The sequence below is a fragment of the Pundamilia nyererei genome, unplaced genomic scaffold (assembly GCF_000239375.1).
Source record: "Pundamilia nyererei isolate P.nyererei 1_Seehausen unplaced genomic scaffold, PunNye1.0 scaffold00081, whole genome shotgun sequence".
Classification (NCBI taxonomy): Eukaryota; Metazoa; Chordata; class Actinopteri; order Cichliformes; family Cichlidae; genus Pundamilia; species Pundamilia nyererei.
In genome coordinates, this window is record NW_005187482.1 from 666318 (window position 1) to 691123 (window position 24806).

A 24806-nucleotide genomic window follows, 5' to 3' on the forward strand; every position below is an offset into this window, starting at 1 on the left:
TGCAGAAAGGAGGAAGACTGAGTGGAGAAAGGAAAGAGTGACAACATAGCAAGGAGGAAAGGGGAATTAGATCGGGCCTGAAAAAACTGGACTACGTGCATTTATGCAATGCTAACAACTCAAGCTGCCGTAGTCAGCCAAAGACAGTCACACCTACTCGGCAACCAATGAACTGCTTTTGTGAGAGGGGGAGTAATTCTTTTTAGTCTACATTACTATAAATACTCATAAAAGCTATTGTTATTTTAAAGGGAATCCCTAACTCTTTTTCCATGTTGTTGAGAAACCAAGCTTCACATCCAGTTTGGGCTGCTGTGGACCTGCTGCTACTAACAGACAGCGGGGCTCGGTGAAGCTGTGGCTGCATGCGAGAGTCCAAACATTCAAATAAACCAATCCTGGTGCGTTTACACTGAAAGCCTTGAGCCTTTCACACAAACATTGGTAGAACAACACTGACAGGTTAGCTGAGTGCTTTTGCATGATAGGTTTTGTTGTTTGCTGAGCTGTGATGTGCAAAAGTTTACACTTGACTTTTTGATCATCTGTTCTCACAAAACACAGCCACACTGACTATTTCCAGCAGTAGCTACGGCGTAGATTTCCGGCTGAAGCATAAATCCACGGTAATGGCAGACCAATATTAATTTGGTCGGATGAGAGCATATCAACCAAACAATGGACCAGCTGACCTCTTCTAATGCCGCCGCCTGCTTGTAGCATAATTAGTCATACGGAAAAAAGCATCTTGAAGTATTGTACCATTCATCATCCTGCTGCTGAGGCTTAACAAAACAAACAGAGTGCTTATGACCATGTTTGTGAGTCGGATACCAAATTAAAAGATACAGTTTTTTTAAATGAATTATTGGATAAATAAATGAACTAATAAACAGGACAAGGAATAAAGCTGTCACTGGATCCAGATCAGACTGGATAAGACTACAGTGTTAGGGTGACACAGGCATTCCCGACCCGCTGACTAAGGAGCAGTGCTGCCCTACATGGCAGCGTCACATACTGAAAAAAGGAGAGAGGGGGGAAAGGAAAAAGAAAACCGTGGAAAAATGAAAGGGGGACTTAGCGGGGAGAGAGGAATTATAGGAAATAATGAGACACTGCATTAGAGTTACGTCTGGTTTCAAGAAAAACTTTCCAAAGGAAGAATTTTGACGCTGTAAGATAAGATTAAACAGGATATGCTTCTTATTAAAGTGTCATGAAAAGCAATCTGAGCAAAGGTGAAAACAGAGTAGCTTCAAGTATCAGCTGAAAAGCTCGCAAAATTAAAATCTGATATCGCAAATAAGAAACCACGACATATTCATCCCAAAACACACAGTGGGCGATTTACTTGAGAGACCTGAGACTGTGTTTTTACATACACACAGAGGATTCTGGCAGGGGGGGGTCAGCTTAGGTGTTGACACCAGCCACAGAGTCAACACCCAAATTGTGATGATGCTGAAAAATTCATGACAATTTGTCTATTGCAACTATCTACTAAGTTGTCTGGCTGAAGGCAGAAATACTACTCACAGATTCTTCTCCAACTACAGTCCATCTATTTTTTCTTTCCCTTCAGCTGAAGTCAGTGTGCCTGTGTTTATCTCCCCCGTCCACCCACCCTTCCCTCTCTTCCCTCCCTTCATTCTTGCCTGCCACGCTTGATGAAAGCAAGAGGCCCATATTTTTTCGCCTTCTTTCAAACCCACTGGCTCTCTCTCCTCTCCAGTCACTCAAAGCCCCAACTGCACTGATATGTCCATCAAACAGGCCACAGCCCCATCTCCTTATACAGCTGCCTCTATGCAGACGCTGCCTCTCTCTCTTGAATGTGCGCCAGTTGTCATTTAGAGGTACATCCATAGTGCACTGGCTCACATCCAGAGGACACATAGATAGATATCTGGCAACAAAAGTGCCTCAACACAGAACCTTAAGTCGAAGCTCCCGTTCCATATGCTGCAGCTATAACTGTAATCAGAAGCAGCTCGTAGGTTAGCCGTAACCACCGACTCCTGTTAAGGCGGTCAGGAGCTTCCGGAGCGATCAACGGCGAATATTTAATGCTTTGGTTGGAGCTCTTGAGTGGGAGAGCAGTGGGTGGGGTGCTGCTGAAGATGATGAAAGCAGGACACACAACTTTATATTTAATTAAAAGGCATTTTCTCTTAAGGACTCTGGTTTTATAACCACAACGTCGTCTGACAAAAATGACCACACGCAGCTTTGCTATTTTTACAACTGTTTTAAAATTAGACACAGCCTAAATAAAAAAGTCTTTTATTTTTTATTAATATCACAAATTGCACTGCCTCCATTTTGGTAACAAACTACTAGAACAACATTGCACATGTGCCTTTTTGCTTTTCTCTTCCAAAAACTGCACAGAGATGACTAACAGAGAGGTGCAGAGAGTGACCCCATGCTCGATGGCTAGTTGTTGCTAAGGAGGAAAAAATAACAAACTCCAAAGAGTTGTCAAGTTGGGAAAAACTAAGCTAAGTAACTGAGTAACGATGACGGTTGGGGATCAGGGAGATATCCAAGCTGAGGTGGTGTCGATTTCCACTCGTTTAAAATAAAAAATTAACATAAACCAAATACCTAACCCGCTGTATGAACTACAGACTAACCCCACGCTGTCTGTCAGTGTCAGCGGCTCCGCAGCTCCGCTAAGATCTGTGACATGCAGCCTGTCGGTTTTTGACAGCTCTGATCAACATCACCATCAGTATCATTACCATAATCACACAGACTTCTCTCAAACACTCGCACTCACTTTGGGCGATGTGTCCTAAAAATAACCAACCAAAATTGTTTTCCTTTAGAAAAACTGCAACAGTCAATATCGGTGTGTTGTGCAGTAAGTTCGCCTGCGCATACAATAATGCATCACGTGCAAGACTGTCAGTGTTTTTATGACAGTTGATAAAGAGCAGCTGGAGCACCATCGCTGTGCTGAAGTAAAACCATCACCGTCTGAGTATTTGGTCAATTATATGAAGGTCGAAAAATGAATCACAATAATTATCGTGACAATCAATTACTCCTCAATAATAGTAATAACGGGTTATTAGGTTCCATTTATTTAGATGACTGGATTTGATGTTTTAATTGTCAATAATGACAGTGAGTTGATATTAAAGGGTTTAAACTATTGATCAGAAAAAAATACATTTGCAAAACAACTTTTGGCTCGGATGAAATTATAACAGGGATTTCATTTTTTTTTTTTTAACAAAGCATCAACAGAACTGCAGAATAATTAATGATGAAAGCTATGTTAAAGTCCCACAGCAGCGACTGAGGCTATAATATGATTTTATAATGATTTAATAATATTTTTCCAAAAATATTTAATATTATGAGCAATTTCAAGAGCAGTTTAAATTAAAATAGAAACCATAAAATTTCATTAAATCCCTCATTGAGATATTCCAGTGAAACCCAGCCATGGAGGCCTCGAGCCAGCGTTGGTCCCAAGCTCAGATAAATTGGGAGGGTTGCATCAGGGCGGGCGTCCAGCTTAAAAATCTGTGCCAGACCAAAAATGCGGATCGTGAAGAATGACCTTTCCGTATCAAATCGGTTGAAGCAGCAGGTCAGTGGAAAATATGCCACTGTTGGGAAAAGACAAAGGATGGAAGAACAGGATGAGATGAAAGCAGATGATTTACTGTGTGGACCCTTAAGAAAGAAGCCAAAAATGGAGAACAACACTGATATATTTCAGTGAGGAACTTGGATGCCAATTTCAGGTTAATGTGTCCAAATTCGCTGCACACTGTCTGCAATCTTTCTACTGCATGATAATTCAGTCCAAACACTTAATCTGCCCATTTCTCAGCCTGACATGTGATCTGCTGCATTATGCATTTCACCAATTTCCAAATCATAATAACAATATTTCTAAGAAGTATGCTGACTTTTATGTCATTATGGCACTCAGCTCATCGCTGCACTTAACACTTAAAAAATTAAAGCCTCCCGACTCGTTCATTTCAACCGATTTACAGAGCATTCAGCAGTAAAATCATCTGTTAAACCTCGATCACTGACAATTTGCAAACATTAAAAGGACCAATAAAAATCTAAAAATCACATAAGTTCAGAAATCGAAAATCTTAATCTACTCTTGGATAAATCTTAGATTGCCAACACTGAAAAATGCTACAAGATGGACCATTCGTTCCCTGCTGCCATACCTTTTGCAGAAGATGATGAAATGTAAAAGCCCAGCAGCACTGACTTCCTGCTGCAGTGTAAGCTAGGGTATGGTGTGTGTGCAGACACCCAGTGTTACACTGCTGTTTATCATGCAGGGGAAGGTAACCTAGGAGATACAGTACCGCATACATTTCGGCTTCTTCTGCACAACGACACTCGTGGTGTTCTGTGTGCACGTATTTGCTGTGAGGTAACATGCGGAGTGCTTTCACACCTCAACCCGCATCGCACAGGCCTCGGGCAATGGCATTTAGAGCAGCAGCATTAGTGTCGGACAGCATCACGGTGGCTTTTACAGGCGGTGGGAGAACAGTTAACCCTCAGGTGGAGCAGTTTCACACAGTGCATTAGACCACCAATATGGAGGACTCTGGCTCAGTGTTTATTTTGGTAACATGCACGATGTGTGTCCCTCTGTAAAATTGGGAAATTAGTTTTCTCTGGAAGTTTCTATTTTGAGACTTGCAAAGCACAAAGAAACACCCATAATCAAAAAGGATAACAATAATGAATAAAGCTAAGCATGCAGCTACCTAGAATAAACTGTCTGCTGTTGTACTGTAATACTCTCAGCACACACACAGGCAGCTGTCTCCCACAGACAAACATGCACACAGAACCCAGAGGATTAAAGACTTGGGTGTGAATCCCCTCCAATTTCCCTGAAGATCTGTCGCTGCATGGCACTAACTGAGTACTCTCTTGCAAACAGAAGACGTTTTAGGACTGGCACATAAGCAGCCAAGTTGGGGGACCATGTGCTGCTGTGGCAGAGCCTGCACAGTCACATGATCGTGTCCAGTGTGCAATGCAAAAACGGGCTGCCAATTAAATGCCTCGACTAACACGACGCACAGCCGGGCAATACAGCTGCAAACAAATCATCACCAAATTTAAATTTTGATTCAAGTTTGATCTTTTTCCCTGCATGCTCAATAAACTAAGACATAAACATATTTTTGGGCCTACATGAGCAAAACAGCTGGAGAGCTTGGAAGCTTTTCATCATTTTGCACAGTTTTCAAATGCAGGCTCGAACAACTATAGACCAGTCTAGTTTTGACACAGTAAGAACAAAGTCTGCTGCCTAATTCATCTGCTCCTGCTGTTTGTGTTTGTTGACATCAGCCTCATATCTGCAGATACCTGCTGGCTAGCTCGCGTTAGCTGCCCAGCGTGTAGGGAACGAACAGACTGAACAAAGTCTAATCCACACGCTGATCAGTTGACTCTCGTGGCTCGAACCACCATCACCAGATAAGGTGCCCCGCTGGCAAAACAGAATCCGAGAAATGAAGCGTATTTTCCACCAAATGCACCATCAAGCTAGTCAGATCCAGTCAGTGACAAATTCTAACTGAAGCTAAGTCTTGCTATGGCAAACCTTTAGTATTTCATCAACTGCACTGCGGTCACTAGCTGATGTTTATCCACAGTATGCTATAGAGACGTGTCACCAAAAATAGAGAGCATTGCCATAAATTTTGCAGAAGCCGGTGTGACTGGTGATGTGTCACCTTCAAAGTGCATTCCCACATGGGACTAAGGCACGGCCCCCCCTGCTCTCACACCCTTCAAGTCATTACCTCAATTCTCCATTTGGCAATACTCTCTTTAAAAGACGAATAACGTGTTTGCCTCACAGCTGCGCAAGCTTGCAAGGCAAAGATTTACAGAGGAAGGGGGGAAAGAAAAAAACAGCAGAAACACGGGGGGGAGAAAGAGACGGCTCATGTGGGAAAATGAGAGTTGATCATGACGTTTTGGAGGTCTGGAGGGAGAAGAACCTTCACTGGTTTTTGGGAGTCTTATATGCAGTCACTGTGTCATCATATGTGCACAGTAACACAGCAGAGGTCTGTATTTACATTCAGCCTCAATGACCATAAAAGGTTGGCTCTCGCACTGCCTTGGTGTGAACAGCAGCAGGGTTAGTAGTAGCGTCTTTACTGTAATGGTTTTTTTAAGAGCTTTTAAAGAAAAATGTAAAGGTTAGCACAACTTTGCAGTCACTGAATAAATTTGGAAAAACTACAACGTCAGTACTGAATTTTACAGGAGTACAAATGACATATTAACTGAGAAAAGGTCAGGGAAAAGCAAGGGAAGGAAGTTTAGGAAGGAGTTTATCTTTATTTTGAATTTTGAGAATTAAGATGAAATGTCAAAAATTTAATTTGACATTTGCAGACTGAAGTTGAACTGAAAAAAAATTACTAAAGTTTTTTTTTTCATTTTGAAACAACAGAAAGAAGAAATGTCAAAATAAAAAGTTGACATTTTCAAACTAAAGTCACCTCAAACAAGTTGACCTCATTCTTAACATCTCCATGTTATTCTCATAATGCAAAACGACTTCCTCTGTGATTAAAAACAAAAGAAATGCTGCTTTTTCCCACACTACAAATGTCATCCTACTCTATGAAGTTGACAGTATTAACTCTGTAGTAGCTACTGTTACTGTAGCTATTAAGAATACACAGATTATGCTGTGGACCTATGAAGGGTTAAAATGCATAGAGTTGAGTGTTGCCATTAGAAAAGGAGGGGGTGCTAGTAAAGTACTCCAGGAACTGCAGAGTGTGTGTGTGTGTGTGTGTGTGTGTGTGTGTGTGTGTGTGTAAAGTAACAACTGCGCTTCAGCACCTGTCTTCCTCAATCCAAAGATGAAGTTTAAACCGCATGGACAGCTTGAAGAAAATCTCAGCCTCCACCCCTCTGCAAGTGACATGACACGACACGACACACACACAGACACACATCCATATGGAATATAATCTGACACTGTGTGCAGTCAGCATGGAGAAGGCTCGCAGTGCCCAATGTACATACATGTCAGCACAGGCAATCCAAGCAGCAGTTGCTACTTCGCGTCTGCACGCGTGTGCCTCACAGACATCTCCCCCAATTCCCGACACCCGCCTTGAGGCCCAAAGGAACCCAAGACCAGAGAGCAGGACATGCTAGAACAGAGCCAGAGAACAGCTCTCATCCTGAGGCTGTTTTTGAGCTAAAGTAGCACAGACACGCCCACCATATGTTAAGAGCAGCCTTGCGCACAACACATCAACTGTATAAACATTATAATCTGTGGTGTTAAGTAACTATTAATGCAAGTGCGCTGATACCCTGCAAGCACACGCTTTGCTCCTGTGTATCGTCGGCACTTCAGTGTCACCAGGACAAAATGCTGTATGGTTAACAGAAAGAAAAAAAAATTTATTTCGTTTCTATCAAAACAATCACAGATGGGTGCAAAGAGTTAAAAAAAGTGAAATGAGCAGAGCTGCAGGGACAAGCCCTGCTGTCGGCCTGATGCTCTGCCAACTATCTGAAAAAGGCCTTACCTGGGCCAAGACACAGCTAACCAGAGCAGGCCACACCATGAACAGCAAAGCAATTACTGCTTCATCACGCCAAATTAAAATAAATAAATAACAACAAAAAAATCATTTACATTGTATCTTGTTTTGCTAGTTTGGCCCTCGCGATACTAAAAAGCCACTTGAGAGAAAGAAGCTCTTGCTTGAGATGCGAACTCACCGGTAGCATAGCTTGGTAGTACAGCCCCATCATTGTCTGATCTAAAGGAACAACTGCTGACCAGCTTTCCACTTTCCCGTTCCTTCTCCTCTCCTTTTCCGTCTGTGTCTCGCGTTCTCCTCCTATTCCTCCTCTCCCGTGTCTGTGCTCCAGGACCATGAGCTGACGATGGCTTCAGTCCACGTCTGCCTCACACATTCAAATTCTCCCTCGTTCACTCCCTCTTCCTCCTCCTGCCGGTGTTGCTGCTTCTACTTCTCCAGCACGCGAGCCTCGTCAGCCTGTCACTCTCTGCCTCGCTTTTGCTCGTCTCTCCGGCCCTGCTGCTCTGATCCCCTCGGGCCTTTCCGTCTCTCTCCTCCTGCCAACCCGAGTCTCTTCTCTTCTTCTCTCTTTGCTCTGCGTCTGTCATTCACACACTCGCCTTACACGTCCTCCTGCTCTTCTCCCCCCCTTTGCTTCCTCTTGTTCCCGCCCCTCTTTTTAAAACTTTCCCTCCCTTTCAGTCTCAATCCCTCCTATCCATCAAAGCATCCATCCTTCCATATAGCAATCTAACCCTGTGTCTGGATGGAGTCAGAAAGCTGATGTTGTTGCCGTCTCCTAAAGCCCCCGGAGAGAGACAAGAAACGGGAAAGGAAGAAGATGCTGCCTTCTATCCACGCACTGGCTGCCTGAGAGTACAGAACACGAATGCGACCCCCACTGCATTGCAGCTTTTTTTTGATGATTTATTTATTGCGTGGCAGCCTGTCAGCTCCAAAAAAGCAGTGGTAGGTAGGCCAGCCGGTAGACAGCTAGGTAGCTAGCTGCGTGGGTAGGCTCCTAGATCACCATCTCTCTGCTGCAGCTGTCTTCCTCACACAGATGGAAGTCTCACAAAACTGAGCAAGCGCCAGCCCCGATTCCACTACCTAAACCTCAACCTGAACATTACGCTGCATTGCACCTTTTTCTTCTTGGCTCAGTTCCGTCACTTTCCAACACTGTATTGTTAGGAGGCGTTTAATTTGCAGGGATGAGAGTGCAGTTCCTTGCGCTGCATTTTCATATGGGAGGGACTGAACTCTGCAGGGGGAAAAAAAAAAAGCAAAAAAAAAAAAAAGCCCTGATGCCAAGCATTCAGACATCTGCTGAGTCTGGCTAGAACTGGGTCCAGAGGGATGGAGGGATGTTGGGAAGGAAAGATAAAGTGAATGGACGGAGGGGGTGGTGGTGATGGCAGAGAGAGGGGGTGAGACGGAAAAGGAGCTGGGATGAAGTAGAGGGGGACAGGGACTGAAGGGGGCAATGGATGTGAGCGAGAGATAACAGGATTGGGAGATAAATGGATAAAAACGTTGGGTGGAGGGAAAAAAAAAAGAGCGAGGGATGACAGGATTAGGGCTGTAAGTGAGGAGGATGAGAGGATGAATAGGGGATGATCCTGGGATTAAGTACACAGGCTGAAACACTGCGATAAACACATGCAGTCACACACAAACACATGCACCGAACGTACACACGCAGATGCGCTCTGATCATATCCATGCTGCTGCACCTTGGCTGGAAAACAGACACACATGAATTCAAACAAAGGGCTATATCCATCCAGCGCTCACCAGCTCGTCCAAACAAAGGTCTGTTCTCCAAACACGGTATCTACAGATGATCAGCAGCCCTGCTCAACTACTCTGCAGGACATGTTCACAACAACTGCACCTCGTGTGTGCAGGTTATTACATCTGCTGCTAAATGCCAAAGAAACGCTTAGGTATGCTGGTTCTGTCTTGTTTGTATGTGTGTCTTTAACTCTGATCATCAACTCTAAACATCAGGAAACCGCGGCCCCAGAGGACTGACCCCCCCTTAGAGAACAGGAGACGTATGGCAGCGGCGTCCCCAGTTAAACACGTTCGTGTTGACGCGGGCAGACCTGCGGGCAGTTCAAATGTGCATAAATAACATAAGACAGACGCATTACAGAGACAAATGCACTGCAGCGGTGAACAAGCCAATCTTGCAAAGCTAGGCTTGGCTAACTCCATTTGCATGATAACCAGCAGTGTGCTGGAGACTCCTAATGTGTGTGCTCAAGGGCAGAATACATTAGCAGGGACGACTTTTTAAATCATTTATAAAACAAATGCAGAGGTATGCCGTGGCTCTGAATTTAACACCGGGCGAGAGTTCACACACGCTGCAGATCAGAAGTGATCTCTCTGCCCAGGTGTTTGTCTTACAAACAGATGGACTCGGGCAGAGGAGAGCCGAGACTGGAATACAAGCTTGCTCTAACTAAGAAACTGATTGTGTGCCCCTGCGGGCAAGCCATCTTAAATAACATGCTTCCATTTCAGTTTTAGCTCTGTGCCACTTCCCTGCTTTATTTCTCGTCTTCCTGTCTCGCCTTTAATCTCTTGCACAACATTTGTTTTTAATCGTCAGGTTGACATCCACCCAGAAATTGTAATAAATTTGATTTGAAGCACGAAAGCCTGAAATTCTTTTGGTGTCTCCCCTCGCGTTCTCCGAGAGCTGCACTCCCACGAGAGATGTTACCAGGGGTAGAGCAGGAGTGGAGTGCAGGGAGCAGAGGAGGGAGAGGAGACTAAATGAGAGGATGAGGTCTGTGAGAATCTCCATATTGTGATGCGAGGAGGGAGGCTGGGGGGCGAGAAAGCTCACAGGCCAACACTTCCCTCCTGTGGCACTGCCAGAGAGCTGCACGTCCCAAAACACAGCCCTCAGATGCACAAACGCTTGCACGAAGACAAAAAGCGCACATACACACACACCCATAAACATACTCAAATGGCACGTGTGCATGCATACACACACGTGTGCATGCATACACACACGGGCACTGAGCTGGTTTGAGCTGCTCAATGCGCTCTGCTGCTTGAGGTAGATAAGAAAATAGTCAGCAACCCTGCCGCTGCACATATAAGTCACTAATTACCGAGAGCAATATGCTGGTGAGACATTCAGAATGAGAACGAAACAGAGAATATGAGAGAGAGGCATAAAGACAGAGAGAGAAGTGCGAAGGGGATGTGAATGGCGTTGTGAGAAAAGCTCCGCATACAAAGCATGCAAGGCGAAGAAGGTGATATCATAATTTCTCTCCACTTTCTAAGAATCAAGTCTTTGAAAGAGAAGCTCAGTCATCACTGGTTTCTCTTCCATCGATTCCTCGAAGAGAGATGAGCTACCAAAGGTGAGGCAAGGCTTTCATTACCGTCTAGATAATAATGTGGTCGTAAAAACAGACTGAATCCTGCTACATATGTGAGGATGGTGAGGACAACACTGCTAGTTTTTACTGTGCAAGAAGAATGACATGAAAGTGGACTATCACAAGTGTAACTTTCAATTTAAAAGGGGGCTGAGCCAGTCCATCTATCCTTATCATATGCCACGTATAGTATAAATTGATAAAAGAAGTTTAAAAGTAAGATCAGGCGTCATCCTACTCAGACAGTGTTTTCAACTCTTGCTCTGTGTGACGTCAGTGAGAGCGGCTATCGCTCATAGGGACACCAAAGGCGCACAGTCGTATCCAACCTTGTGCCTGTGAGATGCAGCCAATCAGAATAAGGCTGGTTTAAAATGGAGATCAGCTTGTTTTAAAGGAGCTGCACCGACGATCAGGGATTAAACTGTAAACAAAACTATTTTAGCAGTGAACAAGAATATGGAGGTCAACATAAACATAACAGGTCCCATTTGAAGAATACCAAAATGTTTTATTTATCCCATGAACAAACAGTGTTTGATTCAAGTGGACTTGACAAACTCACTTCCAGCTTTTTACCATCAGACGACTGAAAGCAGGCGTACTGTTGAGTAAGTCAAGGTTTTGTATTTCATTAATTTTTTTTTTTTTTGGCAATTTATTGTAACAGAGATTTGCGAGCAGTCACTCGTCTCTTACCTGACTGTGAGGTTGGTATCCATGGAAACCGGGATTTAAAGGCTCATTGTTCTGCAAGAGACAACAGGAGGGATGAGAGCAGCGTAAGTGGCTGTGCTTTTGAGAAGTGAGTGGATGCAGCAATGGCGCTCCAAAGAAACTTGTGCGTTTTAGATGACAAAAAAATCTCAACCTAACTTGTGAAAGCAGGAGGATTTATACTGTCACAACCCTTTTCTGTAATCTAAAAGCACAAGTCAAAGTACTTCAAGCATTTTGAGACCTTAAATGACACCCGAACACTAGCAGGGGACTAAAGTTCAAACGAGCAAAGACGACGTTCTTGCGTGGGAAAACAACTGATGAGTGAATGAAGTTAACAGTTAACAGTCTTGTGGATGCCGTGACTGATGAACCATCACTGCAGCTTCGCAAACTTTTCTATCCAGTCCCACCAACCAATCAAAATCCAGCCCATCCCTCATCGCCCCTGTTCAGAAACCAGTGTTGTGGTTAATTGCTCTGTAATTACTTTTAATTAGATTATTTCTGTCTCTTTCGCTCCATTTTCTCTGTGACTATTATTTTCCCCCCTCTGTGTCATTTTGCCCCGGCAAGAAGAGCCATTGTTTGCTACAGAGCTCGGTGAAGAGGAGGGGGCAAAAATGAAAAGACAAAAAGGAGGCGGGAGATGGGGGAGAACTGGAACAATGGGGAAAGTTAACTAAACGATGATATTTTGACAGCAGTGAGAGAGATCACTCCGGTACGGTCTAGCCTGCTGGCATGCCTCGAAGAGAAAACATGACCGCCTAGCGAGACTCATGCCTCTGCTCTCGATAAGGAGCTGAGGCATGAGTCTCACTGGAGGGAGAAAGTGGGAAGGGAGGAGGATAAGGGGAAAGGCCTCCGAGGGGGGAAAAGAAAGAAAGATGTGTATGTGTACATGTTAGAGGGTGGGGGTGAGTTTGAAATCTTTTTTAGAACTGCTGATGTTTTCATTACATTTAATCAGCAAAATATTCCAAATCCATGTGCTGGTCATCAACTTTGGCATGAACGCGCCCCTCAGTTCGGCCAGCACTTCGAGGGTGGGCCCCGTAATGCCGCAGCAATGAGAAGGGGCAGATTTGGCTTCTGAAGAGTGTCAACAGAGTTAACCTCCCGGCCCTGACCCCGATGCTGCCTGCCGCGGGAATCGCTCCATCGCTTCAAACGTTCATTCGGCCAATCGAGGGCAAGCCTGCGTGAGGAAGAAGGGGCCGGTAGGACCGCAGCAGATTGCGTAAACAGAAAGAGAAACAGCTTTTAATCTGAAGAGGTTAGAGATATGAAGGCTAAGACCAAAACACAGATGGGATGATGATGATGATACACGAGAGAATGAAGAAATGAAAAGAAGTAGTGTCTAGACAGAGAGGGGGATAGAGGGAAGCCAAATGGGGAAAAGTGAGTATGATGTTTTGGTTTATAAAAAAAAATAAAAAAAAATATGGACCAGATGTAAAGAATGGAAATAAGAAACCTTTTCTTTTTTTCTTTTGATGCATGAGCTGTAAACTCTTAACTCTGGGCGGGTCTGTCCAGACTCGGGGCCCGTCCCCCCCTTGCTTGAAACAGCCCTTTCTTTGTCTCCTCTCCCCACTTCCTGTTTCATCTGGAACCAATTTCCCCCTCGTGCCTTGTCCCCAGGGGGATCACTCTCCTTGGTGCGCCGCGCTTACAGTGGGAATGGGCAGGCTTACATCGAACGACATACCGCGTGGCGAGCTGCTGGTGCTCGATGCAGCGCATATGGAAATGCAGTAAAGGAGGCCCGTTCAGAGCAGAATTTAAAGTCCACAAAGCCCCAGGCGATGTCGGTGGGAATGACAAAACTCTTTCCTTTTTTGAATTAAATAAAAAAACAAAAAAAACAACAACAACCCATACTGCAGTGTGTTTCAAAAAAGGCCTGAAGTGACGATGCGGTTTAAAACTGGAGCTGCACTACTTATTTATTCTTTAAATGGTGGTAATTTAGCCATATGAGAAAAAAAAATTACACCCAACTACTGGTGATTAATGACGTAAATGTGCATTCTCATCACACTCCCAGTCAAAGTAAGGGTGTAGGCACTGCACTACCAAGGAGGACAACTGGAATGCCACTGAAATCCAAACCAAAATTACCCGTGACCATCAAATTGCAGAGTCGCTGCTGGTTCTACTTTGGGAAGAAGAAAAAAAGCGAGAGAGAAAGAGAAAGAGGAGGAGAAGGAGTTTACGTAGAAGAACAGAAGGAGGGGAGAAGAGGGGGAGGAAGTTTAGCAACATCTGGAATCAATCTGTCTGCAAGAGAGGAGGGACTGGAAGAGTCTGAAGGAGGAAAGAAAGAAGCAGAAGAAGAAGAAAAGAACCAGATGAAAATAAGGACAGACACACAGGAGAAAGAGGAATGTGGGTAATAAGAGAGCCAAAGCCAAGAAAGGGGAGAGAAATAAAGCAGTAAAGTATTCGCAAAATGGAGACAATGAGTCATAAGTGAAGAATGCCATGTGATTTATATTTTCTTAAAGCAGGGTGGGGGAAGGAGCTCGAGGGGTTGAATTTGATACCTAGTTTTTACAGACTCGTTTACCTACCCCCACACAAACCCAGGCACACACTGCCTTTGCCATATGGCTTTACATCACGTGGCTGCTGAAAGGTATACAAAAGTTTATTCCCGACAGCTTTTTATAAAATAAATAAAAATGAACGCAGCTGTGCTGCTTCGCTCGGTCTGAGCCCGTGCAGGTTCAGAGCTGTGCTTTCATGCCTCACTTCTGTAACTTTCCATTAAGTTAATTCCATATAGTTTGCGAGCGAGGAGGAGCCTTTGAAGGCGCCGGCCGGCTGACTGTGGAGGGCTTCAGTCTGCGCTGGCAGGGATCAGCAAAAGCACAGAAAAACCAGTCACACGCTCATAAACACTGACTCGACAGAGGGTAAAAACTAAAGGGCGTCTCTCTTGTTTATTTTCTCTCTCTCTCTGTCTCTGACTTGCTATTTTAAGAGGAGAAGGAAAGAAGTTGGGAAGTTGCTGGAGCAAATGGGTAGAAGCAAGGGAAAAAAATGGAGCAGCAGTCGTGAAGGAAGACAAAATGACATGAGGTCAACAGATGGTGAGAGGGGAGGGAGACTAAGGGAGGAGGGGAGACGGTAATTAGGCAGGCCGCTGCAGGCTTCCAGCGGTCCCAAACAGAACAGCCCGAGGAGGTGGCTTTGTGGTCTCATATCACCAAATGTTAGGGGGGGAAAAATAAAAAACACACCTGCTCCCTCCAAATCATCATGAAAAAGACTTTTTTGATATATCTGCTGCTGCATGCCTATGTCTGAGGTGTGGCAAAATAATCTAGGAGGGGTAATTTGACAAATGTCAAATCACAGCTATGCTAACATCTGATCAGCTCCACCACCAGCTCTATCAAGTCAACAAAACCCAACCGTGGAGGAGGAAACGTAGACACCAGCGTACCGTATTATAGCTATGGAGAAAAGTGCAGAAGAGCCACAAAGTGATGGATATGGTGGACTCGAGACGGGTGTATTAAAGCCGAGAGACGACGCTCAGAATGACAAATGCATTGGAGGTAGTCAATATGTGAGGACATAAGGACAAAGACCGAGAGGAAGCGCAGAAAGACAAGATGAAACACAAGCTTTCCCGAGAACTGAAGGCTCATTTATCACAACGGCATCTTTTTCACTTTACAGACCAAACTGTGCCCACACAATGGCACCGCTACAACTACCCGAGTTTCTCTCTTTTAAGCGATGTATTTTCTAAAAGAGTAGGAGTCTTCAACACCTCTGATGTGAACTGGACACGTTTTTTTGTTTTTTTTTTGGTGATGGTGGTGGTTCCGACTTTAATAAAATATAAAGCTCGAGGGCACTTCACTGGGTGGATTTATTGATGACTGTTTCCTCTGTACCGACTGTGTGGATTTGCTAATAAAAACAGATGACCTAGGAATTGGGAATTATGCAGGTCCCCGTACGTCTCCGCATGAAGGTTCCTGCACAAGAAAGCACTCATCTATAGCTGGACCACATTGTTATTTCACTGAGTTATATTATCTGTTTGCCCATCTGTCGATAAACCTGTCCTAATCTTGTAAACGAGATCACACCTGCTCACTTAAACTCAAGGAGAAACCAGTCAGATTTGGGTGGTTAAAGTTTAAGAAAGCATCTGCAAACTTTACCACCACATTTTTGACCAAAGAAAAATCTTATCATTATTTGGTACTCATTACAATACTATAAAGAATTCCAGTCCTTGTTTCAATTATAAAACTGTCTAAATAAGAAACATAAAATGCAACTACAAAAAAGGGGAGGAAGAAAAATTCAATTAGCATGTTTAAGCCTCCTTTGAAACAGAGCAGCTCTAAAGCTCTGCAGGCCAGCTTTGAGTCAGCTTTCAAAACCAGACTGAGAACGTATGATTCATTAGCTTGTTTTTATGCAAATGAATCACAAAAGTGGGCTACCTTGATAATAAACAAAACATTTAGGAGCCTCAAAGTTTTAAGAATAGCAAAAGTTAAGCGAGAGAGGCCAGTTTCAGTTTAATTTTGGCTAAAGACCAGCCACAGTTTGAGTATACCGGTAAGCTATTCTATTCTAAGCCAGCAGCGTTGGTGGTGAAAACAAACAAATCTGTGCACATACTGTTAAATTCTCCGTTTTCCTCTTCAACTTTTCTTTTTTTGGATTTGGAATCCATAAGTAGGGGGGGCTCAGGACTTTTCATGTAAGTGTATAGACCCATGCTAACTACTCAAGACTACCTTTTTTTTTTTTAATTACAAAAAGTCTGGCCCTTTGGAAGTGAAATATAAAGAAATGGCCCAAGACTTTTGCACAGTATCAAGAACACGTGAAGGAAATTTCACTACATCTAGAACAAGCGTCACCTTTGAACTCAAGGATGAAGCGATTTAATTTTACCGCTCAATGGTCCTAAACCCCTGTATCTCACAACTGTTTGTCCATTCATTCCAAATAATGTTGAGATTACAATCAAACATCTATTAGGTCAAAATGGTGGCGTTTAAAATAACCTTCTAAAGGCATCTACAATTTATTTGAAAAGGTCACGTGTCAAGTTTGGACAGACAAGGCAGTTGTGTAACTATCTAAATATTGCAAGTGCCAAAAGTGTTTATTGGACAAATGTCCAGTTAGTGATTTAACAGATGTGAACTCTTTGTTGCCTTTATCACAAAGTAAAGCCGAGAATTTAAAAAAGATTTGATGAATGTTGTAAATAACACAACACAATAGCAAAAGGATCCAACTGTTAATGTGGCACAACTTCAAAGGTCAAACTGTAAATTAACTGGTACTGGACTAAGCCACCACGTTAAACGCAATTCATAAATTCACCATAAATTCCACCAATAACCTGCACAGGTTGCTTCACTCTTCTCTGTCAGATCTAATTATTGTTTCAGTCTGCCGAGGCAGAGCTCTTAGTGCACTGTGGACATGCTTTATGCTGTAAGGCCTCATTAATAAAAGCTTTAAAAGAACTAAATAAAGATCAAAGAAATACAAAACTATCGCAGTGCATTCAGCTGAAGTTGGGAAAACTCACATAGCAAACCAGGGTATCATTCATAGACAGCTGTGATGGGTATTGTGGCAGCACATCGCAGATGACCCCCATGTAAGGGAAGCACTGAATTGACATTTGGCTGTACGTGTGGGAGGAGATGGGAGCACATGTGACAGTTTGGGGGCAGCCTTGGGGAGGAGCTATGCTGGGTGGGGGAGCAGTGGCATGATGACTATAAAGGGAGTGCTAGCATGAAAGTGCCATGTGAAGGAGCTGAAACCAGGAAATCAAGTGAGAGAGAAAGGGATCTCAAACCTATTCTGATCTCTTTATGAATGGTGGCGTCCTGCTTTTGTCGATGCTTGGGTAATAATGCTGTTGCGTAGTGAGCTGAGCTGAACACAAGAAGGGAGGGAGAAAAGAGGAGTTGAGCAACTGCATATGGGGAATTTTAGCTTATCGTTGCTGGTTCAAAAGTCAAGGGTGAGTCCACTGTGCTGTGGCTCAAAGTTTAACAGCAATCATTAACAGCTGCACAGCACCTAATGCGAGAGGGACTGTGTGACCCTCTGCAACACATGTTAGCACATTAGTATGTGCCGAACACACAACTGGTCCCACACCTCCCCGTCCTCCTAACACTTTCCACTTCTGGGGATATTTCTTCTTAGCATAATGGCAGCTGCACGTGCAAACACGCAGGGATGAATAGTTATTACACACTTTGGGGATGCATGCACAGAGGGTGTCTTAGTAGTGCCTGCAGAGTGTATGCGACAAAATTGAGGGCATGCAGATGTGCACATGGAGCCTCGTGTTTACCACATTATGACAACAATGCAATCACATGGACCCAGGCAGACCTTTGGATACATGCAACACACATGTAACTTGGCAACACTTATAATTGATTTTAATAGCTAAAGGATTTGGGGTTGATCAGCTTTTACACATCTCGCTGGGGAATGCCTCAGCTGGAAAATTTTGCTGTAGCTACGTCACAACCACAAACCCCTCCATAACCTACAGCATAATCTGAAGCGTACCTGCCCAGAAATGTCACTATAGGTTGGATTGGCCCATTATTGTGATTGGCCTGTTCAGCACAATTGATTCATCGTGTGCATTTTCGACTCGTCTTTTGCTGCAGTTGAGGAATTTTTCAGTGAGAAAATGACAATCATCCTCTCACTATAAGGAATAATAATCATAACACATCATAACATATGGACTCACAAATGTCAGCAAAGGAAAGAGGATCACCAAAACTATTGGAATGGACATGAGGGAAATACACAAAGACCAATATTTTTGCCCATGATGCACAAAAAAAAGAAAAAGAAAAACAACAAGCACGGGGACTCTGGAGGGAATAAAGTCCACAACCACACTTTAAACACATAATGAAATAACACAAGCATAAATGCGAGCAACAACATTAGCCACTTACATGGTTTACGTTGTAGGTTTGACAAAGACCCCCGCAGCAGTCTAACGCAGGTCTTACAGTAAGCTCCAATCAAAACTCCTCACACATGCAGAGAGAAGCACAGAAACTACCGCCGGCAGAAATAACAGACCCAGTAAAATTTTACACTGCACTAAAATGAAACAAGGGCATATAAACTATTTAAACAAATTGTTAAATGTTCAGTTTTACATATTTTTAAAATATTTATGCATTTTTTATTGTTTTTGTCCTGTGGCTTTGAGGGCCTAAGGGGAAAAAAAGGAGGTGCAATTACGGTGGGTACATGTAATATTGTTGTGATATCCAAGGTTCATGAGACTTTAAAGTTCTTGTTGCAATTTACTTTCTTGCCTGGGCTGCGAGGGTATTCTTTAACGTCTCTTTTCTCAGGCAACCATCAGCTCTCATGTTTGCAGCACAATAAGTTCTGAAGCTGCTCAGCAGACTAAACTTCAACTTCACTTGTTCCACGAGAACTAATGATTCTCAGTGCTATGGATGCTGCTTGTGGTGAACACTATGAATTTTAAAAAAAACGTGCGCTATCGGTGATAATCTTTTTCAGTGATCTGTTCATACATACCGCCCACACCCCCACCCCAACTCCACCCTGGCCCCATTAAAGCGTTCGCTCTGGTTAATGCCCTCTCCTAAATGAGCTTTGATCTCGTTAGCGCGACACAAAGCCTCTTTACTGCCAACGATAGGACAAATCGGCTCTCCGAGAAACGCGGAAAGAGGGAGAGTTGGATACTGTACTCCCACTACCTCAGCGCAGACAACAGTGCTGCCTCAAGGGGAAGCATCAATAAGACCAACAGAGCGTACCAAACATACAAAGAAAGAGCGCATAGGGGGAGATGAAACGAAGGGGAAAGGGGGGAAAAGCAGAGAGGAAAATAAGAAAACACAGCTGGGAAAAAGAAATGGATATTCCACCGATTTGAGTGATGGGAGACGGGCTGAGAAATGAAGACATTATCAAAGATGGCAGTGGGGGAGATAGATGGGGCGGCACAGAGGAAAGAGTGAATCCGGGGGGGGCTTGCCTCAGTGGCACGCTGAAAGCCTGTGAACCAGGAGTCAATTAGCAATCTGGAAATATGCCTGGAGGGAGGCAGGAGGGGGACAAATCAGAGGACAGATAAGGGTGGGGGTGGGAAGGGGTGCAGTTTGTATGAGGTGGAGCGGGGGAGGAGAGCAGCAACAACAAAAGAGGGGAGGCTGCACTCTCGTTTATTATTACAGTCCTGATTTGCAGTCAGCCTGGAAGGTCAGAAGTATACCAGCTCGAGCTCACTGCGGGAGCCCTACAGTAATTGCTGGGTGCATTTAGTTCAAGGAACATCCACTGGAGTCATCATCTCCATCGCGAGCAGCCATGCAGCGCCCGAGAGCTACTCGATACATCCCCTCAATGTCATTTTCCGATTTATTTATCCTTTGCATAAAGTGTCACTGAGCTGATTATCGTCATTCAGGCCCTGTCCTCATGCTTATCTCTCCCACAACTGATGGTGTCATGCCTGCCATCCATCACTTCCCTCGCATACTTTATCATGCCGCCTGATGGATGCAAACTAACCGCTCAGATTTTCACTCTGCCATCAGTCTCCTTTATCCCACCTCCCCACCCCCACCCCAAAATCCCCACATCTATCCATCCATCAGTCCCACCTCTCTCTCTCTCCTCTAATCCACTCGCACATTGTGCCCAATTAAACCACGATCCTCGCTTTCCCCTCTTTATCCTCCACGTGCAACCTTCGGCGCACTCTCTTTCTCTTGCTGTAGCCTCATCCTCCCTTTTATTCCATTTACACGACCCCACCCCGACCCCAACAATCAATACAACCGATGGGCAGCGAGAATCCACCACATGCCGCCCTGCTCATTGTCACATCATCTTTGCCAGCGGGCTATAACCTTTTCCCATCATCAACATCCATCCTCTGTGAGGCTCACTGAGCATCACAGCATCACACTTGGACCTTTCTGCCTTTGCAGCGGGTCAGCTGCACAGCCCATTGAAGCATTTTACCAGTTTCCCCAGGATTCAATTACCTGCAGACGACCTCAAGTCGTGTCCGCCTGCCCTTCGACTACCGTTAGAGCAGTTTCCCTGGTCTTTGAAAAAGAAAAAGAAAAAAAAAAAACCACCAGACGTCAGCTGAAAATTTTCTCTTGTACTATTGCATTACAGGGGCACTTCAAAGCATGTGTGTGTAGGTGTAGGAATGATGCGTGCTGTGTGTTTGCAAGAGAGAAATAAATAGCAAGAGATCCAGGCAGAACAAGTGAGAGGTGCACCCTGCGCCTCGGCAGTTCTCTAGTTTACTGTAACGTACACAGGTTGGAGGAAGGAACGGACGCTGATGCTTTGCTGTCTCAGCAGTCGAGTCATAAAAGCAAGGGAAGACCCGTGTTAAGGAGGGGCCCCCAGAGACCCTTCGCTCCTTCAAGCTCAAAAAAAAAAAGGCTCTGTTCTTTGTCTTTCTCTGTGGTGACCCCTCCCCCAATCCTTGTCTGCCTCTCTCTTTTAACACCTAGCGACAATCATGGGGGGGCACGGAGCCATTAAATGCCCTGCATGTGTGTGTCAGGATTTCTGAAGACTCACTGACAAATTATCCGCACAGTTCAAAGTAATTTCATCCACATAAGTATAAAAATACAAAATCCCTCGCAACATGTGACAAAGCACTGGTTTACCTTCTGTGAGGCAGGCATGATGAATGGCTCTGATCTTTGCCGTGGTGTCTGGGACTGTCATAGCAATGGAGCCTGGATCATATTACCTTTGTCTGGTTTGGTAAGAGCAGCACCAAGAGGAACAAACAGCAAGCCTCGATAATCACAGCAAGCAACGCGTTTACTACTGAGACACTTTTCCTGCGTTTCGCTTGTTATAATTAAAGGATTTGCTGTTGCAACGATGCATGATTATCAAGAGGGGAAAATGCGCGCGTGGAGGGGGGGCTGTCAAAAACATCATCATCCTTCCTAGCTGATGCTTAGAAGCAAACAGAAAAAACAGCGAAGAAGGAAAAGGAGGGCGGATGATACTGAGTTCAGTGAGCAGCATTTGTAACAGATGGAAACAAAAAAGACACAGATGTGAGAAACATATCTTTTGTGTTTACACTGCATTCATACCTGGCCAATGTCACCGACAACACTCCCGGTCCCGTCTATCCTTGGTCTTTTGCACTCCGCTCCGGACAAGTCAGTGAGGGCAGCGGCAGTCTGAGCGTCGGGCTCCGGATCTCCTCTCTTCATCCCTCGGACCACGGCTGGACCCCCGGCCGCGTTTGCATGGGGTCCGGCTGCTGTATCAATGTCCCTTTCCCGGTCCATTATTCCCCGACTAACGGGTAGCATAATAGATGCAACGTCGGTCGACATTAACATTGGACGGGAGACAGTCACCAGTCAAAAGTCTCTTTGGCTTTTTCTTTTCTTTTGTTACCTTTGCCTTCTCCTTTTGGTTTGTCCACGGCTCGATATTCACAATGGATTTGGCTTTTCCCAGACAGATAATATTGAACGGATTTTCATCAATATACACAAGCTTGCACTGTTTATTGTCTAACTTAGCCTTAGCTATGCGAGACACCCCTTTAAAACCATGGCAGAATCCAACACAAAGCACATTAAGTACAGTTGTCCCTCTCTGTCTTTTTTCCCCCTGAAAAAAGAAAAACGACGACAGTGTCCTATTTTAATAAAGATCACACGTCCGACTCTCGGATGCCTGACAAGCTAATTAGCTAGCTAACATCGGCTAGCCTGCTAGCATTACATTCCGCTAGCTCTCTTTATAAATGTGGCTCGGAGAGCACTCTCGCTGCCAAGAATAGAAAATGTTGGAAATTAGCTTCGCGTAATACTACTCCTTCTGCGGGGCCAGCCAGTCACCCTCTCCTCTCGCCCCTAAACGCGTGGGGATTTTTTTCTTTTGCAGTGAACTCCTCTGTGGTTCCTACCAGCTTTCCCCTTGAATTCTCTCCCTTCTTGTCCGTTCCCTCGCCTCGGTCTGCTGTGGATGAGTCTTGGCGTGCGTACCTTGGCTACCGACGAACACGATTTCCTCTGGTCTCAGTCCCAGTTGGTGTAACTCGTAGTGTGTAGGGAGCCCGAGTGCGCTGATCTGCGGTCAGATTTGCCCGTAAACACCGGGCTCGCGGACAGGGGGAGTGAGGTAAGGCGGGCTGGTCTGAGGTCTGCCTTTCCTCCGTCTCCTTCTCCTCCTTTTTTCCCTCCTGATCCCACCACCTCAGAGCTCCCTCCTCCTCAACCCTCAGTTATTTATTTATTTTTTCCCAGTTAATATAAAAATTGCACTATTTTGCAGGTCGTGACGATGCCCAAAAATTATTATTTTTTGCGCCTAAAATTACCTAAAATGTTAAGCAGAAAATAAATAATAATAATAATGAATAATAGTAAAATATATAAATATTAATGAAATATCTCAAAAACACAAAAGCCACATTTTGCTTTTGAACAACATATGATTATTATTATTTTTATTTATTTAGTTAGTTAGTTATTTTTATTGGGAATCAGCTAATCACATTGTAACAGTTTTGTAGCAAAATACGCCTCCAATATTTACAAAAAGGAAAATTACATAACCACATAAATGAAAACACGCAGCTAATAGCCAAAGGCCTAAAGTACTTAAATAAAATGGGAGGGGGGGGGATTAAACAAATCAATCAATCAAAGGAGCCCAAAACCGGCCTTTCCACTTTCGGTTTTTAAGCAACGCTTCACAGCACAGTCGTGTTTCTTAATGTTGTTGCGCCCCCTTGTGGGTCTTCAGTCACAAAGCGTCTGATAGGAAACCGCTTTCATCCTGACTACCGGGCTTTGATGTTATATAATTCATACAAAAAGTAACACTTATCAAATACAGTTGCTGATGTGAGGAAATGTTTACAGTGACCAACCAACAGAAAAAATAAATAAAAATACTTGAGCCGTAAATCCTGCACCTCACCTGACTGCCTTAAAACAGATGATCGCAGTCACTTTCTGCTCAGCTGTCTGTGTCTAAATGTGTGTCATGATGGAGGTATTGTATGTTTATGTGTGTGTGTTTCCCTTCATCTCTGTGACTCACTCTAACGACACCCTTGTCTCTACCTGTCTCCCTGCCACCCACTGAACCTGCAGTGATTGACGGCAGTGAGGTCACATCACTCCTCCCGTCTGCCTGTTTCCTATCAGAGGCAGAGGGAGCCATTACTCAGCTATTACTACCAACACGGACTTCATGGGTTGTGGAAAAATAGAGCAAAATATCTGTTACGGGAAATGACACTTTACTGAGATCATTCTTCTTGATCTTTTGACGTCCTCTGACCTGTGTTTAATCCAGCTGGTTAAGAGGTCACAGGGCATTTCAGGAGGAGGATTCGTTACTCATTTAACAGAGTTTTTTATTTGACTTTGTCTGATTCCTGCCTACTGCTATTTATTCTATATTGATGTCACTTGCTGAGGGTAGTAGTAGGCATAGTTTATTTGCAGATCTCCAGCTACACTCACTGGCCACTTTATTGGGTACATCTGTTCAACTCTTTGTTAACACGAGTACCTGCGTAGCCAGTCACATGGAAGCATTTCAATGCATTTAAACATTTAAACAGGTGGGTACATTATGTCACTCAAGAATCTGAGTGTGATTGATGGTGACCCTTGATCTCAGGACTTTCCCTTTGACCTTTTGACCTTTCTGGAAGCTTGTCAGGTGTGAGAAGCGTGACCAGTTGCCTATTTCCTACCACACAGAAAGGAGCACAGTTCATGATTGAAACGCAAACATACAAGCAAGGAATTACTTTCATCTTTTCTACTTTTACTTTTATCCACACTTTGGAGAATTAAGCCTTATAGAAAGACCTACTTGTTAAAGCAAATTTAGAGTTACAACTGTTGTTCACTACAGGGAATAGAAGCATATTCTTTGTTAACATGTATCGCTGTCAGGGTGTGGGTTCAGGAAGCAGACCCCAACGCAAGACTCTTCCGAGACAAAGCAGTGAATTTATTAACAGTGATGA

At 44.1% G+C, this 24806-nt stretch overlaps 1 protein-coding gene across 9 annotated transcripts in view; it reads right to left on the reverse strand.

The window, feature by feature from the left end:
- LOC102212070 (RNA binding protein fox-1 homolog 2-like) overlaps nucleotides 1-22955 on the reverse strand; it is a 48692-nt gene extending 25737 nt beyond the window's left edge. For 5 of the 9 annotated variants that reach the window (XM_013912125.1, XM_005737988.1, XM_013912126.1 and 2 more), the window contains exons 1-2: nucleotides 21892-22955; nucleotides 11693-11743 (exon numbers count right to left, since the gene is read on the reverse strand). In XM_013912125.1, coding sequence (XP_013767579.1) covers nucleotides 11693-11743; nucleotides 21892-22146 — 306 coding nt within the window. In that variant the 5' untranslated portion in view covers nucleotides 22147-22955. Of the gene's footprint in view, nucleotides 1-4211; nucleotides 4232-7776; nucleotides 8456-11692; nucleotides 11744-21891 lie in introns of those variants that run through there. The other 4 variants (XM_013912128.1, XM_013912127.1, XM_013912129.1 and 1 more) reach the window with 4 other exon arrangements.
- Between the last annotated feature and the right edge of the window lie 1851 nt (nucleotides 22956-24806).